General features: G+C 55.8%; 2 protein-coding genes across 5 annotated transcripts; one reads left to right on the forward strand and one right to left on the reverse strand.

Annotated features, from left to right (window-relative positions):
* The first annotated feature begins 4385 nt into the window (after positions 1-4385).
* On the forward strand, positions 4386-12646 carry PPP2R5B (protein phosphatase 2 regulatory subunit B'beta). 4 transcript variants are annotated; one of them, XM_058689567.1, is made up of 15 exons: positions 4387-4753; positions 5190-5649; positions 6406-6602; positions 7217-7318; positions 7452-7544; positions 7670-7800; positions 8899-8958; positions 9059-9167; positions 9717-9770; positions 9843-9893; positions 10023-10142; positions 11015-11142; positions 11377-11478; positions 11586-11680; positions 11855-12646. In XM_058689567.1, exons 2-15 carry the CDS (start codon positions 5451-5453, stop codon positions 12235-12237), a joined length of 1824 nt encoding a protein of 607 aa, XP_058545550.1. In that variant the 5' UTR covers positions 4387-4753; positions 5190-5450; the 3' UTR covers positions 12238-12646. The 4 variants fall into 4 exon arrangements, with proteins under 4 accessions (XP_058545549.1, XP_058545550.1, XP_058545551.1 ...); XM_058689566.1 differs by having other exon boundaries at positions 4386-4753; positions 9717-9893; XM_058689569.1 differs by lacking the exon at positions 11586-11680 and having other exon boundaries at positions 4389-4753; positions 11855-12142.
* GPHA2 (glycoprotein hormone subunit alpha 2) lies at positions 12640-14925 on the reverse strand. The gene is made up of 4 exons (XM_058689582.1): positions 13898-14925; positions 13443-13545; positions 13096-13280; positions 12640-12981 (listed from the first exon to the last, which is right to left on the reverse strand). The coding sequence occupies exons 1-4, from the start codon at positions 14033-14035 to the stop codon at positions 12880-12882; spliced, it is 528 nt and encodes a 175-aa protein (XP_058545565.1). The 5' UTR covers positions 14036-14925; the 3' UTR covers positions 12640-12879.
* Positions 14926-15521: the final 596 nt, after the last annotated feature.

The following is a 15521-nucleotide window of genomic DNA, read 5'->3' on the forward strand; positions in this document are numbered from 1 at the left end:
AAAGTTTTAGTGGAACACAACCACGCTCGATTAAGTACTGTCTGGGGCTGTTTGTTGGAAGGTGGGGAGCTGTTGCCCCAAATAATTGTTTCGTGGCCATTTACAGAAAGTTTGCCAACTCTTATTCTACAGGGTTGGCCACCCAAGCCCTCTGACATCATAGGTGATTTAAAGGATACCGACAGGTAATTATAATTCTATTTTAGCCTTACTAGGGAGGGGGACTCTACTGCAATCTAATAAAGGCAGCCTGAAGCAAGGGCAACCACCCTGACCTGAGAGCCAGGGGCCTGGATTCCAGTCCCAGCTCTGTGTGGCCTCAGGCAAGTCACTGTTCTTCCAAGAACCTGTTTTATCCCCGGTAACCTGGAGTTGGGGTCGTAGGTGGTACAGTCCATTTACTTGGAAGGCACTAAGGAACAGCCTCCTAGGTAATTTTGGGAAGTACTGGGAAGGTTCCATTCAAGGAAGATTAATAGGAAAATGTGGAATGAATCAAGAGATTAACCTTTCTCCCATAATAGGCCAGGGGCAGTGCTATGTTCATCCAACATTTATTAAATTAATAATAATTAAAACGAGAGGGGTGCCTGGGTGGCTCAGTCAGTTAAACGTCCAACCAACTTCGGCCCAGGTCAGGATCTCAAGGTCTGTGAGTTTGAGCCCTGCATTGGAGCCCCACGTCAAGCTCTGTGCTGACAGCTCAGAGCTTGGAGCCTGCTTCAAATTCTGTGTCTTAGTCTCTCTCTCTCTGCCCCTCCCCCGCTCACTCATGCAGTCTCCCTAGCGTGCAGTCTCTCTCTCTCTCTCAAAGTAATAAATAAACGTTAAAAACATTTTTTTAATAATTAAAATGATAGGGGCGCCTGGGTGGCTCAGTCAGTTGGGTGTCCGACTTTGGCTCAGGGCATGATCTCGATGTCTGTGAGTTTGAGTCCCGTGTCGGGCTCTGTGCCGACAGCCTGGAGCCCAGAGCCTGCTTCGGATTCTGTGTCTCCCTCTCTCTCTGTTCCTCCCTGGCTTGCACTCTGTCTCTCTCTCTCAAAAATAAATTTAAAAAAATTAAACAATTAAAATGATAGACACCATGAATTGAGCCTGTGTGATGTCCTGGGCCCTGGGCTTGTCACTTTATACGCATTACTTCATCTGTTCTTCACTATGTCCTTGGTGGTAGGTACTATTAATATCCCCATTTTACAGGAGAGGAAAACTGAGGCCTTGTGTGTAAGTGCCTGTGGAGCAAGTGAATGAACAAGCATCACTTCTCCCAAAGGCAGTGGGAGCGGAAGGGTGTATACTGGAGTCTAGGAAAAGTCCTGAAGTCCAGACTTGGAGAGGCAACTATTCCCCTGCTGTGGGAACAGGGTGCGTCACGTGCAAAGGTTGGGGACACAGAACCATTCCCAGCATCTAGGCCCTCAGTCTGGGTGGCTGTTTCTTAGGCCAGCTTCCCTCCAGGGAGGCTGCACTCACGTCTGTGACACAGCACAGTGTCTGTGCCACAGCAGAGGAATAACTAGGACTTAGAAGGACACAAAGGTCTTTCATGCTGCCTCCTGCAACGTGCCATGAGATCCGCAGAAGACCCAACTCCAAAGATGTAGTCATTCCGCAACCTGACCCAGGCCTTGGAGTAGGAGCTGAATGAGAAAATAAATAATACAGAGTAAAGAGAGAGAGAACAGAGTAAAGAGGATGGTGTTCTCTCAGGACGGGGCCTCACAGGGGTATTCCTGGGATGAAGATCCAGGGCATGGTTCCTCTCCACAGAGAGAAAAGGGAGAGGGTCAGGATTTGTGGGACCCCTTGGGGACTTCTCCAAATTAGATTAGGTAGAAACTCATCAGGCAAACTGGGTGCTGTAGGCCTCAGGGGCCCTGGGGTTGAGGCTCTCCCTTTCCCAGGGATGGTCCACCCAGAAGAAATCCCTCAGGAAAATCCCTCAATGGGGTCTCGATAGGTGTAGAAGGGATCATGGAAGATAGCCTGGGGGCTGTGCCTTTGACTGGGTCCACGGTGGAGGGCTTGGATTTGGCATTTTGTCTGATCCGTGGTAAAATGCACATAACAAATTTTACTACCTTAATCATTTCTGAGCATACAGTAGTGTTAAGGAAATTCACATTGTGAACTTTATCATCTTGCAAAACTGGAACTCTATACGCATTAAACAATACCAAAATGGGTGAATTGTATGGTATGTGAGTGGTATCTTAATAATGATGATTTAAAAAATGATAATGTTGGGGCTCCTGGGTGGCTCAGTTGGTTAAGCAACAGACTTTGGCTCAGGTCATGATCTTACAGTTCGTGAGTTTGAGCCCCACATCGGGCTCTGTGCTGACAGCTCAGAGCCTGGAGCCTGCTTCGGATTCTGTGTGTGTGTGTGTGTGTGTGTGTGTGTGTGTCTGCTCCTTCGCCACTCATGCTCTGTCTCTCTCTCTCTCTCTCTCTCAAAAATGAATAAACATTTTTTAAAAATTAAAAATAAATAAATAAATAAAAATAATGTTTACCCCATAACCTCCAGGTGACACTGTATCTATTTTGAGACCCAATTCAAATGTCACGTCTTGTAAGAAGTCTTACCTCTTCCACCATTCAATCCCCAATATCCTCAAATGGAGCATAGTACCCTTTATATAAAGTATAAACCCTCCACAGTCATTCTGGCCTGGAGACCCTCAGAGTTCAGGGGCCTAGCCCAGGGAGCCAAGGATGGGAGGCTGGAGGTGGTGCCCTCTTGACTCAGGCTGGGAGGCCTGTGGTTCCAGCTTTTTTTTTTTTTTTTTTAATTTTTTTTTTCAACGTTTTTTATTTATTTTTGGGACAGAGAGAGACAGAGCATGAACAGGGGAGGGGCAGAGAGAGAGGGAGACACAGAATCGGAAACAGGCTCCAGGCTCCGAGCCATCAGCCCAGAGCCTGACGCGGGTCTAGAACTCACGTCCGTGAGATCGTGACCTGGCTGAAATCGGACACTTAACCGACTGCGCCACCCAGGCGCCCCTGTGGTTCCAGCTTTTGATGACAGACTCTGTGACCTTGGGCAAAGCACTTCTCTTCTCTGGGCGTGGGGGTCCTCACTTGGCTGTAGAAGGCTCCGTGGGCCTGTTGTCCCCCAGTTTTTTTCTGCAGGGATGTGGGACAAGGCTTCACTTCCTGAGCCTGGGAGGTGGGCAAGGAGGAAATTATGGGTTTCCATTTGACAGACGAGGACACCAAGGGTCAGGTGGATAAGGCCTGCTGAAGATTTCTGAGCAAGGGATTGCTGGCCAGCTCTCAAGTCATACAGCCCTGTACCCCATCTGGCTAATCCATGGGCTTTGCTTTCTGTTGCACCAGCAGGTGGGCACCCGGGCTCCCTCTGTAGCAGGGAAGATGGCTGCTAAGGTATAAGGCAGAATGAGAAGACTCTGAAAATTGCCCCAGTCCCCTCCCTGACCTCGGTGTCAATTCTTATTGCCCATTGCTGCTGCTTACATGGACCGGTTAGTTGTTCAGCCAGGCAAAACTTCTGGGTGGAGATTTCACAGTGCAGTGTAGGGCATGGAGTTCAGAGAAATAAAAGAGTGTTGGGGTCTAGGGTCCTAAGAAGGAGACCCAGGACTGCAGGCCAGGAACTTTTGGCCAGAATGCCAAACTTTCGAAATCCCACCTGTACCTTGGATACCTACAGTAAGGTTTTGAACAAGAGACCCCACTAGCACATCTTAGGGCCCAGAGGGGCTAAGGGAGGTCTGTCCAGGGAGGCCAGCTTGCCTGGGGTGGGGTGGCAGCGCCAGGCAGCACCTTCTGTTCTGATGCTTTGCCATTCCAAGGCTGGCCCTTTAAACCCCAGACCATGATGTCACCATAGACAGCAAAGGACGGGAGGGGGACTGCAGGCCTAAGGATGGGACTGCATTTCCCAGCAGTCTTGAATGCACCACACCTCTCCCAGCAGGCTCTTGCTCACTGCAGATTATTAACCAGTTCAGTGCCAGTTTCCTAGTGGGTTCTCAAGTGTCCTGCCATTCTGGGGTGAGGGTGGGATTCCCATGGGGGTGAAATGCCTGGAGCACAGAGGGAGCAGGCCAAATCTTTGCTTCTGGTATAGGATCGGGCCTCTTTCCTGCCAGGGTCCCAGCATCACCCCCAGCTTCTCGATGCAGACTCCTGAGTCCTCTCTTCCTAGGTAGTCTCCCTTCTAGAACCCGGGAGCCTAGCCCCAGCTGGACGTCATCCCGCTCTGCTTAAGCTTTGACCCCAGGACCGTGCAGGGGCTATCCCTTTGCTCCGGCAGCCCTCTTTAAGCGGTGCGGGGACTACATCTCCCAGCGGCCCCCGGGAACATCCTGACGCAGCCCCCCCCCCTCCCTCCCCCCCGCAACTACCCAGCCCTCGGGGAGGTGCGGGCCGGGAGGGGGGAGGTGACTTGATGTCATCCTGAGCAGCTGGGCGGCGGGTGCCGGTGCGCCCAGAGCCGGGGCTCCCGCGGCGTCGCGCCGTGCTGGGTCGGGTCCCACGACTTGAGGAGAGGTCCGCGCGCTGCTCGGGTCAGCCCAGAGCGTGCCAGACGTCCGCACCCCGACCAGGGGCTGAGCTGGGGGCATGCTCCGGCCCCTCCGGAGCCCAAGAGAGAACCCGGGAGCGCCGCCACCCAGCGCCAGCGCCCGGAGCGGAACCTCTGCGAAGGAGCCCTGATCGGCCGCCCCCTCCCCACCCGCAGTCCCCTGTGGTCGGGGACGGAAGTCTGGGCTTCTGAGAAGTGAGTGTCCCCGCACCGGGAGGCAGATGAGATTTGCGGGGCACGGAAGGAGGAGGTGGGGTGGGGAAGGATGCCAGGTTTTAGGAGGGAGGGGGGTGTGTGGGATTAGGGACCCCATTCTTGGGGAAGTCGCTGGTGGCCTGAATTAGTGGAGCAGAAGGGGGCCCCATGCTGTTAGGGGCCAGGGATGAGGATGGGGTTTCCCCATTCTGGGTAGGGACTGGGGAGGGATTGTTTTGGAGCCTGGGGCCTTTAGGTCTAGGAGAAGGTGGGATATGCTCCTGTGGGAATGGGCTGCACCTGTACTTAGGGTTTGGGCAAAGGTAGGAGGGAATAGAAGACTGGAGCAGCCGCACACGCGGTCTTTCTGGGAAGAACTGACAGGCTCTCTCTGTCTCTCTTGCTGATGTCTCTGCCTTGACTTCATTTTCAAGAGAACCAGGGTGGGAACTCTAACTGGACTCTTCGGGAACCCCAGGACCTGAGGCCTGAGCCATCCTCCTCTCTACTCTGCTGCCCCCCAGGACTGGGCAGTTGCCGAAGGCCCTGGGGGGGGGCCCAGACTGTGGTTGTGTGCCCCCCCCCCCCCCCCCGCCCCAGGATGGGCCCAAGTTAGTCAGCCTCACCTCATTCGGCATCCTCCGGGCCCAGAGGGAACCCCAGGGGCCCTGAAGGCTTGACCCACCGCCTGGCCACCATGGAGACAAAGCTGCCCCCTGCGAGCACCCCCACCAGCCCCTCTTCCCCCGGGCTGTCGCCTGTGCCCCCACCCGACAAGGTGGACGGCTTCTCCCGCCGTTCCCTCCGCAGGGCCCGGCCCCGGCGCTCCCACAGCTCCTCTCAGTTCCGCTATCAGAGCAACCAGCAAGAGCTCACTCCACTGCCCCTGCTCAAAGGTGAGCCCTGCGGCTGGCTGCCAGGGTACCCGAGTCCCAGAGCGGGCCAGCGACGCTGCGGCGGGTAGTGAGAAGCAGCTGGCCACTGTGATCAGAGGGTTTAGATGGCTCCTTCTGGGCTGGGGACTCCAGCACTGGAGATGACCCCCACCCCCAGCGCTCCAGCCCTCTGCTGACGCATAGCCTGACTGGCCTGTCATCCTTGGAGGTGGGGCATCTGGAAGTGGCACCACCCTGGGGGGGCAAACCACGGCCGAGGGTGGGGCCCACAGTCTGGGTTCCAGGAGGCTACCGCCAGGGTCCTGGAGCAGGTGCTCAGCACAGCTCCCTGTGATCACCACGTAGGGTCCTCACCTCTGGGCCACGGGGCTCGACTGGCTGAGCCAGAGGGTACCCTGGAGATCCTCAGCACCCACCCTCCTTCTCATCTCTGGCTCTTAGAACAGAGTGCCACCTATGAAAGGGTGGCATGGTTGTTTTGGGCCCCCGTGGCAAGCCCGGGCATCCAGGGTCTCTTACCTTGCTTTGAGTCAGGCCATCCTGCTCTCTGAGCCCGGGTTAGGAAGAGAAGCAGCTCCTTTATCCTGCAGGAATGGAGGGTGGGACAGGAGGCATTTGCTGTCTGCAAAGAGTGGAGGATGACACGAGCATTGGGGCTGGGGGCAGGGGGAGGCTGCTCTATGGATTAGGAAGGTTCGTCCATGCCCAGAGCTGTGGTAACCGGCGCGCAGGCTCAGCCCCCTCCCTTCTCCCCAGATGTGCCAGCCTCTGAGCTGCACGAGCTGTTGAGCCGGAAGCTGGCCCAATGTGGGGTGATGTTTGACTTCTTGGACTGTGTGGCTGACCTGAAGGGGAAGGAGGTGAAGCGGGCAGCACTCAATGAGCTGGTGGAGTGTGTGGGGAGCACCCGGGGGGTCCTCATTGAGCCTGTCTACCCTGACATCATCCGCATGGTAAGCACCTGCCTGGCTCCCGGCCTCTGGGGGAGGGCTTGGGGGACATGGAACCCTACTGACCTGCCTGTGCTCCCCTTTTTCTGCAAAGGATAACCCCATGCTCTTTGGCTTAGCTTCAGGGCCTACATCTTCCTCCCCTCCTCCCCGCAGCCCTGCTGCATCTGGCCAGTGTAGGTCCCTCGGTGCCTCCTGGGCCTGTCCCACCCTGCACTTTTGCTTATGCTCTCCTGACGCCTGGCGTGCACTCCCATCGTGTCCCTTATTGCCATGGCCTAGCTCAGGTGCAGCCTCTTCTCAGTGAAGAGAAGCGTCTCCGTGTCCAGGCTAGACACCTCCTTTTCTGCTGACTAGGTTGTCCGTAGACCTTATTGCTTAACATCTTGTCATCCCCGCTGGACTCCAGTACCCGATAGAGGGCAGGGATGTGACTTGTTTATCCCTGGGTCCCCAGCCCCCAACCCAGGGCTTCCATATGTTCAGGTCATGATCGCTGAGGAGTGAATTGCTTGCCGGGGCAGGTGCTGAGGCTCGTTAGACCTTTGGATAAGGGACCTCCTGGCTTTTCTGCCTTCGAGGGCTCTTCCTAAAAGAACCCTGCCCCTGCCCTTCAGATCTCAGTGAATATCTTCCGGACCCTGCCACCCAGTGAGAACCCTGAATTTGATCCTGAAGAGGATGAGCCCAACCTTGAGCCTTCCTGGCCACATCTGCAGGTACGGGGGCTGGGGAAGGCAGGGAGCTGAGTTTCAGTAGAGGGGGGGATGGCCTCCTAGACTGGCAGAGGGCGGGTAGGGGGAGGAGGGAGGCTGTTCCTGAAGTCACCTTTTTGTCTTTCCCCTCTCTCAGCTGGTATATGAGTTTTTCCTGCGTTTCTTGGAGAGCCCAGACTTCCAACCCTCTGTGGCCAAGAGATATGTGGATCAAAAGTTTGTCCTGATGGTGAAGTGGGGAGCCCAGGCCGGGTGGTGCCATGGGACAGGGCAGGCTCTCTGAGGGGTGTGGGGATAGGATGGGAGCAACCTGGGCTTGGCCTCTCCCCTGACCCCTGACCCTGGGTCCCCCAGCTCCTGGAGCTATTTGATAGTGAGGACCCCCGGGAGCGTGAGTACCTCAAGACCATCCTGCACCGGGTCTATGGCAAGTTCCTGGGGCTCCGGGCCTACATCCGCAAACAGTGCAGCCACATCTTCCTCCGGTGGGTGCCTGCTGCCTGCCCAGCTGAGACCTGGGGAGGGAGGGGAGCTGCAGGGGAGAAGACAGAGGCAAAGGCTCCCGTGAGGTCAGCAGGGAAAGGGTATTTATTTCCATTTTACAGATGAAAAAAATAGAGGCTGAGGGAGATGAGGTAGTTTGCAGGGATTCGGTCAGTCCCGGGAGCCTAGGAGCCTAGGATCCAAATCTTTTGATCTTTATTGTGCTGGACCATAAAGACCCAAATGAAGAGATTCTTTCTGCAAATGTGTATTGAGCAATGAGGCCCACTGGGCATCAGGGGCCCCTATGGGTCTGGACAAGGGTAGGAAGGAGTTGAGATTGGCTTTGGAGCTAGGTGGCCCGTTTTGAGTTTGGTTCAAAAGTTTGGGTGACTGTGGGCGAATTATTTAAGTTCTCCCATCTCTAAAGTGGGAATGCTAGCTACACTAACCCAGGGACAGTCATCACGATGAAACAAGGCAGTGCTTCCAAAGCACACAGCATATAGCTCCTTGACCAAGGCTGAAACATTTGTTCTTGTTGTTATTAGCTACAGAATAGGTGAGACCTGATCCCCGTCCTCCGGGAGTTGTAGTTCAATAATAATAATCCTGCTTATTAACTTTGGGGCGGGTGTCATCAAACTGCCGAGCCTCGGTTTCTTTATCTGTTTAATGGATCTAATAAACCCTATCTCTCAGGATCATTTTGAGAAGTCCATAGCACAGACTAGATGCTCTTAGTGTCTGTTATTCATTGGGTTGAAAGGCATGAAGAGTGAAGGCTGCAGCCTGGGTGCCTGCTGACTGGATGGGGGGCCAGAAAATGAGAATTAGGGTCTGGGGGAGAAAGAGAAGAGTTGGAATGCTTCCTAGAAGAGAGGTTTGAGCACCAGCGGTTGGGCTGAGGAGGGTGATTCAGCTGGGGGTGTGGATCTCAGTGGGGCGTGGTTTGGGGTGTTGGGAAGGGAGCTCAGCCTCTGGGTTGGGAGACAGTTGGATTAGTGTGCAGGATGGGGTGGCAGGCGGGATGGCTGAGAAGGGGCTGGGCCTGCTCCGACCTCTCTGAGCCCTTCCGCATCCCTCTCTTTCTCTTGCAGGTTCATCTATGAACTCGAGCACTTCAACGGTGTGGCTGAGCTGCTGGAGATCTTAGGAAGGTGATTCTCTCTGGGCCTCAGCCGGAGCGTCAGGATTCTGGGAGGAAAGACTGAGGCCCGGTCTTCTGAGCCCTCCTCCTCTCTTCTGCCCCCACCTCAGCATCATCAATGGCTTTGCGCTGCCCCTGAAGACCGAGCACAAGCAGTTCCTGGTCCGGGTCCTGATTCCCCTGCACTCTGTCAAGTCACTGTCTGTCTTTCACGCCCAGGTGAGGCCCAGGCCTGGCCCTGCCACAGCAGAGAGATCCTGACACAGTCAGGGCAGCCATGCGGTCATCCGGGTCAGCCCAACATTCTGCTCCAGCCACACACTAAGTCCTGACCTCATGGGATCCTCCCTCCCTTACCTTCTTTTCCTTTACTAATTCTGTTCCGTCTACCTTAGAGAATTTCCATGACGCCTTAAGGCTGATCTCAGACATCAGCTCTGTGAAGACTTCCCAGCCCTTTCCCTCCTGACCTGCCCTAGGCAGGATTAAACTCTCCTCTTGCCACGGTCCCACAGATTGTGATACAGATTTCAATTATGGAAGCTTTTGTAATATGTATAAGGACTGGTGTGCTGAATGTTCCTCCTGGGTGAACACGGTTATGTCCCTGCACACAGAGCACGGTGTCTGGCACATCATAGGCAGTCAGTCAGTAAACGTTTAGTAATGAGAGAGTAGACACAGTAAGTGAGCAGACATCTGGCCTCCGTCCTGGTCCCCTCCTGACCCCAGTCCTCCTTCTCTCCACCCACCCGCCTCCCCCCTCAGCTGGCATACTGTGTGGTGCAGTTCCTGGAGAAAGACGCCACCTTGACAGAGCACGTGAGTACCTCTGGGGGGCAAGGCAGGCCCCACCCCTGCAGGTCTGACTCCTCTCTGCCTCAACTCCCACAGGTGATCCGGGGGCTGCTCAAATACTGGCCAAAAACCTGTACCCAGAAGGAGGTACGAAGAAGGGCTTTGATGCCCACCAGGGGGAGGGATCAGGAGGGCTGTTTCTGGAGGGCGGTCAGATGCGTGTGTGTGTGGGGGGGGGGAGATGGGAACTGCTGTGTCCTGTGTCCCTACCTCCAGGTGATGTTTCTGGGGGAGATGGAAGAGATTCTCGATGTCATCGAGCCTTCCCAGTTTGTGAAGATCCAGGAACCCCTCTTCAAGCAGGTGGCCCGCTGTGTGTCTAGCCCCCATTTCCAGGTATGGGGTCTGAACAGGTAAGAGTGGGAGCCAGGGTAGGGACTAGGAGGGCTGGCCAGTTGAACAAACACCGCTCCCTGCGCCCTCAGTGTCTCCCCTGGACCCTCCAGGGTCTGGTGACGGGTAGATGCTGGACTTCAGGTCAGGAGACCTAGGGTCAGGCTTCAGCTGTACTCCCGAGGGGCTAAGGGGTCACAGGCAATCACTCCGCCACCTGAATCTGACGAAGCTTCCTCATCTGTGAAGGGGACCACAGGGATCTCCTCCCCAGATGGTGATGAGGTCCGAGAACTACGTAGTGCAAACCTATTTCGTAAGCTGCAGCGTGCTCCAGAATGGCTTGTTATCCCTGCTCCCTCTTCTTAGTGGCTTTTGATTTCATCAGTCCCACTCCAGGGCACAGCCAGGCGGTTCCACTTCTCAGGCTGGCCATAACTGCTCTTTTCCTGCACGTGTGTGCAGACTGTCTCCCTCAATCTTATGAGCCTCAATCTGGTGGAAGTCAGTTCTTCTCACAGTGACTCTGGTACTTAAATTTATTAAACACCTCATTTGATGGTTACAGCAGCCCCGGGTGGGGGGAGAGAGCTATTATGAGCCCCATTTTACAGATGAGAAAACTGAGGCTGAGAGGTTAAATGCCTCACCCTAGGTCATAACGTCCCATGTGTAGTGGAGCTAGGATTCAACCCTGAGCGTTGGACTCCAAACCCAGTGTCCTTTTCTCCTCACTGCGTTGCCTCCTCCAGTGGGTCAGATGAGCTGAGGCAGAGCTCCCTGGGTTTTGAGGTGGGGGTGGACACCGGGCCCTTGCACACGCAGGGAAGCCATTACCAGGCGCCCACTCTGCTACCTTGCTGCCCTGCCCCCAGGTTGCAGAGCGGGCTCTGTATTTCTGGAACAACGAGTATATCCTGAGCCTCATTGAGGACAACTGCCACACTGTGCTGCCTGCTGTGTTTGGGACCCTCTACCAAGTCTCTAAGGAACACTGGAATCAGTGAGTGCCCAGGCCTTGACCCACCCCACAGAAGCTGGTTCCAGGGTCGGCCAGTCCAGACGTGGGATGACTCCTAGCTGGAGAGGGTCAGGGATGGTGAAGGGGGCAGGGAGAGAGCAGTGCCTGTGGTGTTCACGGCTGCATGCCGTCTGGAACGGGCAGAGTCCTAGAGAGGGAGGTGGCGCCTAACTGAAGTTCTTCTCTTCCCCTCCCCCTTCGCTGGACCCTGCTAAGAACCATCGTATCTCTGATCTACAATGTGCTCAAGACATTCATGGAGATGAATGGAAAGCTGTTTGATGAGCTCACAGCCTCCTACAAGCTAGAGAAGCAGCAGTGAGTGTCGGGCTGGGCATGGGGGGAGAGGGGAAAAAGCAGGAAGGAGCTAGCTCCTCGTGGTTGGAGGGAGCCTAAGAGGACGGCCCCACACCCTATCTGATCAGATGTTTAGTGTCCCTGTGTTCCTCCTGCCAAGTGCCGGGCCATCCACGCCCAGCCCCCCACTGCCTCCTCCAGTCGTGCTCCCACGTCCTTCCAGGTATGGAGCTTCCTCCCCTTCAGCTTCACCACCGCAGACCGGGGCCAGTTTCCCAATGCCCTCTGCCCTAAGTGGAAGGTTCCCATACAGCCCCTTTACAGTGGGGGTGGTGGTAAGGGAGGCTGGACTGTAGAGCGGCCCGGGTATGGGAGCTGCCTCACCCTCTCTCCCCAGGGAGCAGCAGAAGGCCCGGGAGCGTCAGGAGCTATGGCAAGGCCTGGAGGAGCTACGGCTACGCCGGTTACAGGGGACCCAAGGGGCCAAAGAGGCCCCCCTCCAGCGGCTTACACCCCAGGTGGCCACCAGTGGGGGTCAGAGCTAGAGATCCCCTAGAAGGGGAAGAGCTAAATTCGGAGCTCTCAGTCCCTCCATCCCCTCTCCTGCCCAGGGGCCCAGAGAGACACACACCTACCCCTGGCCTTGCCAGAGCGGGCTTGGAGGGCTCCCTGCCTGGCCCGGCATGGGCAGCTTTTGCTATGGGGAGAGGAGGAGAGATGGTGGTCCTGGCAACAGAACTCTCAGGCCTTTGTGGCAGGACTCGACCAGGGCGGGCTTGACCAGGAAGCTGCCATCAGGGACTGCACCTGCCCCGCAAAGCTGGGCTCCAGACTGCAGGCAGGTTCCCACCCCGGCTCCTGCCTAGAGCAAGGGCACTTAGCCCCTTGCCTGCCCTGCCTCGTGCCAGCACGAGGTCCTTCCTCACCCCACCATGGGATCCATGGTCTATTTATTCTCCCCAGCTCACCCCCAACACAGATGCTGTCCTGGGCCTGGGGCATTTTCTTTCCCTCCTCTCCCTCACCCTGTACTTCCTTGTCCCCTTTTTATTTATTGGGCAGGGGGAGGGGTGAGGGCATAGGCAGAAGAGATTCCCCGTGTCCTAGGGTGGGGGGGTGTCACAGTTACCATGGTCTGTCCCCCTTCCCCTGCCTGGGGGTAGACTTAATAAAGAGAGAAACTTGAGAATTGCTTGCTTTATTTAGGGGTAGGGACAAAGAATGGAGTGAAATGATTAGATAGGCTGGTTACGAGGCCAGGCAGAGGCAGGGGAGAGAGAGAAACTCCCCTCTTCTCAGGAGGTGACAATCACGGACTCTTAAGAGAGCTGGAGCTGTTGTCCTCAACGAGGCTCAGGGTATTTGGGATATACTCCAACTCAAACCCTCTGACCAAGGGGAAGGAGGAAGGGAAGGGAGGGGCTAGTAGCGCGAGAGGCGACACATGTCACACTGGCAGGCCCTGGCCGTGAAGATCTCCAGCTCCTCCCTCCGGTCCCCCCCACACTGCAGCTGCACCTTTACCTGTGGGAGAAGGGGGTCCATGTTCCATTCGCCTTCCTCGGGCCATCTTAGATCCCCATCTCCTCTGGTCTCTCCCCACCCCCAATGAGCCACTACTGGGCTAGGCCTTCTCACCTTCTTCAGGCCACTGATGGTACAGCACTGAGAGACAGAGGTGACGTTATGCCGATAGCCACTGGCCACCAGCACAGAGTACCGGGAAGGGAAGGCGCTAGACTCACAGTGTCCCACACAAGCCTGTGCCACATGGGAGCCCTGGCAGGTGCCTTGGCGGTCACTTCGCACTGTCACGTTGAAGGCTAGAAGGAGACGGGCAAGTGGCAGACGGAGCCTCTGCAAAGCCTCGCCTAGCTCCTGCTGCGGGAACCTCAGGGGGGGTCCACTGAGGGTGCTGCCTGACCTTCGGTCCAGTCCGTTAGCTGTTTGCTCCCACCCAGCTTTCTGCTCCCCGGGTTACTCACGGTGCAAGTGGCAGCCTGGGATGGCCACCTGGCGACCCCAGCCTTCGGTGACTGCCAGGACCAGCAGGCAGAGGAGCAGCATTTGGGGGGATGCCATGGGTATCTGAAACACGGCGGGTAAAGAGCGGGCTCTAGATCAGCGTGCGGGTGGGAGGGGGGGCTCTTTACTGTGTGCCTCCGGGTGAATGAGCCAGGGTTGGGCCGCTCTTTCTGCTTGGGGTGGGGCAAGCCTGTGAGCGGGGCTGTCTTTTCCCGGTATCCGTCTTTGGGCGCATGTGTGTGTCTGCCTGGGGGTCTCCCTTGCTGGGTGGGAGTGTGAGCAGCTGTCAGCTCGCTGCAGTGATTCTCCCCTGGAATTTCTTCTACCATCGGAGCACAAACATCTGCCTCCCTCCATCTGCCCCACTCGCAGTCCCCAGGTCCTCCCCGGGCTCCTCCTGCCTCAGGAGGCTTACCACTTTCAAGGCCCAGGAACCGAGTGGCTTGCTGAGCGGGTTCCTCAGGTCCTCTGTTGGTCTCCAGACGGTGCTGGCTCTCCGGATTTTTATTTGCCAGCTTTCTGGAGCCACGCCCTCTTGGGGATCAGCTTTCATGCCTGCCTCCCTGCCAGAGGCCTTAGAGCAAATCCCACCTGGGAGATCCAGCTCTTCTCTGAGGTGCGGTCCTCAGAGAATGGCTTCTGCCGCTTTCTGCTGTCTGAGGTCCAGGGCTGGGGGAAGTGAGATGTGGAAAAAAGCCCACAAGCTGGTGGAATGGGTGGCTTGTAGGCAGCTGGGGAGAGAGGGCTCAAGACCGGGCCGGGTTGTGGGCTGAGGGTACTCTTCTTTGCCGCGTGACCGTGGACAGGACATTCCCCTGTTCAGGGCCGTGCCACCCCGAACTTAAAGCTCCTAAGCTCCTCCCAGGTTATCCTGTAGCCACTGCAGAGGGACAAGGGAAATGACACCAGTAAGGGCCTCCTGAGATATGCTTGGTGGCAGAGTTGGGGGGGAACAGAGGGTTCTAAGTCCATCTTTAGAGCTTCACTTTCACTGTCAGGTGGATGACTTCTCATCCTGGGCGTCAGCCACAGAGTGGGGATCCCCTTAGTTCCTGGAATGACAGGGTCCTGACTCCTAGAACAGTCTGGAGCTGTCAACCCCAGTAAATCCCATTGTTTAGTCCAGCTCTGGCTCTGGTCTTACAGGTGGTAAAGCAGCTAAGTCTTCGAGAAGGAAAGTCACACAGCTAGTTAACATCAGGCTAAATCTGCTATCCACACATGGTGCTAAATTACACTTGGGGCAAGAATGTGGCAAGTTGGAAAAGCTCCCCATCAGCAGTAGCTGCAGGACATCAGGAAGAAGCCTATGGTGATTTGGCCCCTTACACCCCAGGGCCACTACTTCACTGATTTGCTCAGAAAGGCAGAGCCGGCCACACGGACTGCCATGGCCTGAAGGTGCTTGAGAGCTCACTGGATCTCCCCTTCAGTGTTCAGATGAGAAAATCAGAACCAGAGAGGAAGGTGACTTTGCCAAGGCTTCGCTGTAAGCTACTCAGGGTCAGAATGGCACTCACTTCGCTAGGTTCTGCAGTGTGCCTTCGGCAGCTTTGTAAAGCAGGCCATGTTTGGGACCATAGGGCAAAGGCCGTAACCGCAACTTGTCCTTAATCCTCCAGTTCCACTTCTCTCCTCGGGACCTGGGCATGTCCACAGCATCCACCTCTTCTCCCCATCCAGGGTGAGGCAGCCTAACAAGGGGCCTGCAAGGGACCTAGGCATTCCAGCCCCAACACTGCCATTAATCATGGGAACCTTTTAGCATCTGATGGACCGTCAGCTCTGTTTAAAGACTAGAGGTGACAAGGACTCATTACCTCACAAGGTGGCCCATTCTAATACTGGACATTTATAACAGTTAGAACCCTTTGTTCTGAATTAAACTGAGTTTCCCTAAATTCCCATCTATTTGGTCTTCTGTGGCCACACAACACAAGTCTAATCTGTCTGTCCCAGACCAGCCTTTGGGTTACATGAAGTCAGATCTGGGGTGCCCTGGTCTTCTCCAGGGGCCCTAACCTGGGCTGACCTGCAGT

The sequence above is a fragment of the Neofelis nebulosa genome, chromosome 10 (genome assembly GCF_028018385.1).
Source record: "Neofelis nebulosa isolate mNeoNeb1 chromosome 10, mNeoNeb1.pri, whole genome shotgun sequence".
Lineage (NCBI taxonomy): Eukaryota > Metazoa > Chordata > Mammalia > Carnivora > Felidae > Neofelis > Neofelis nebulosa.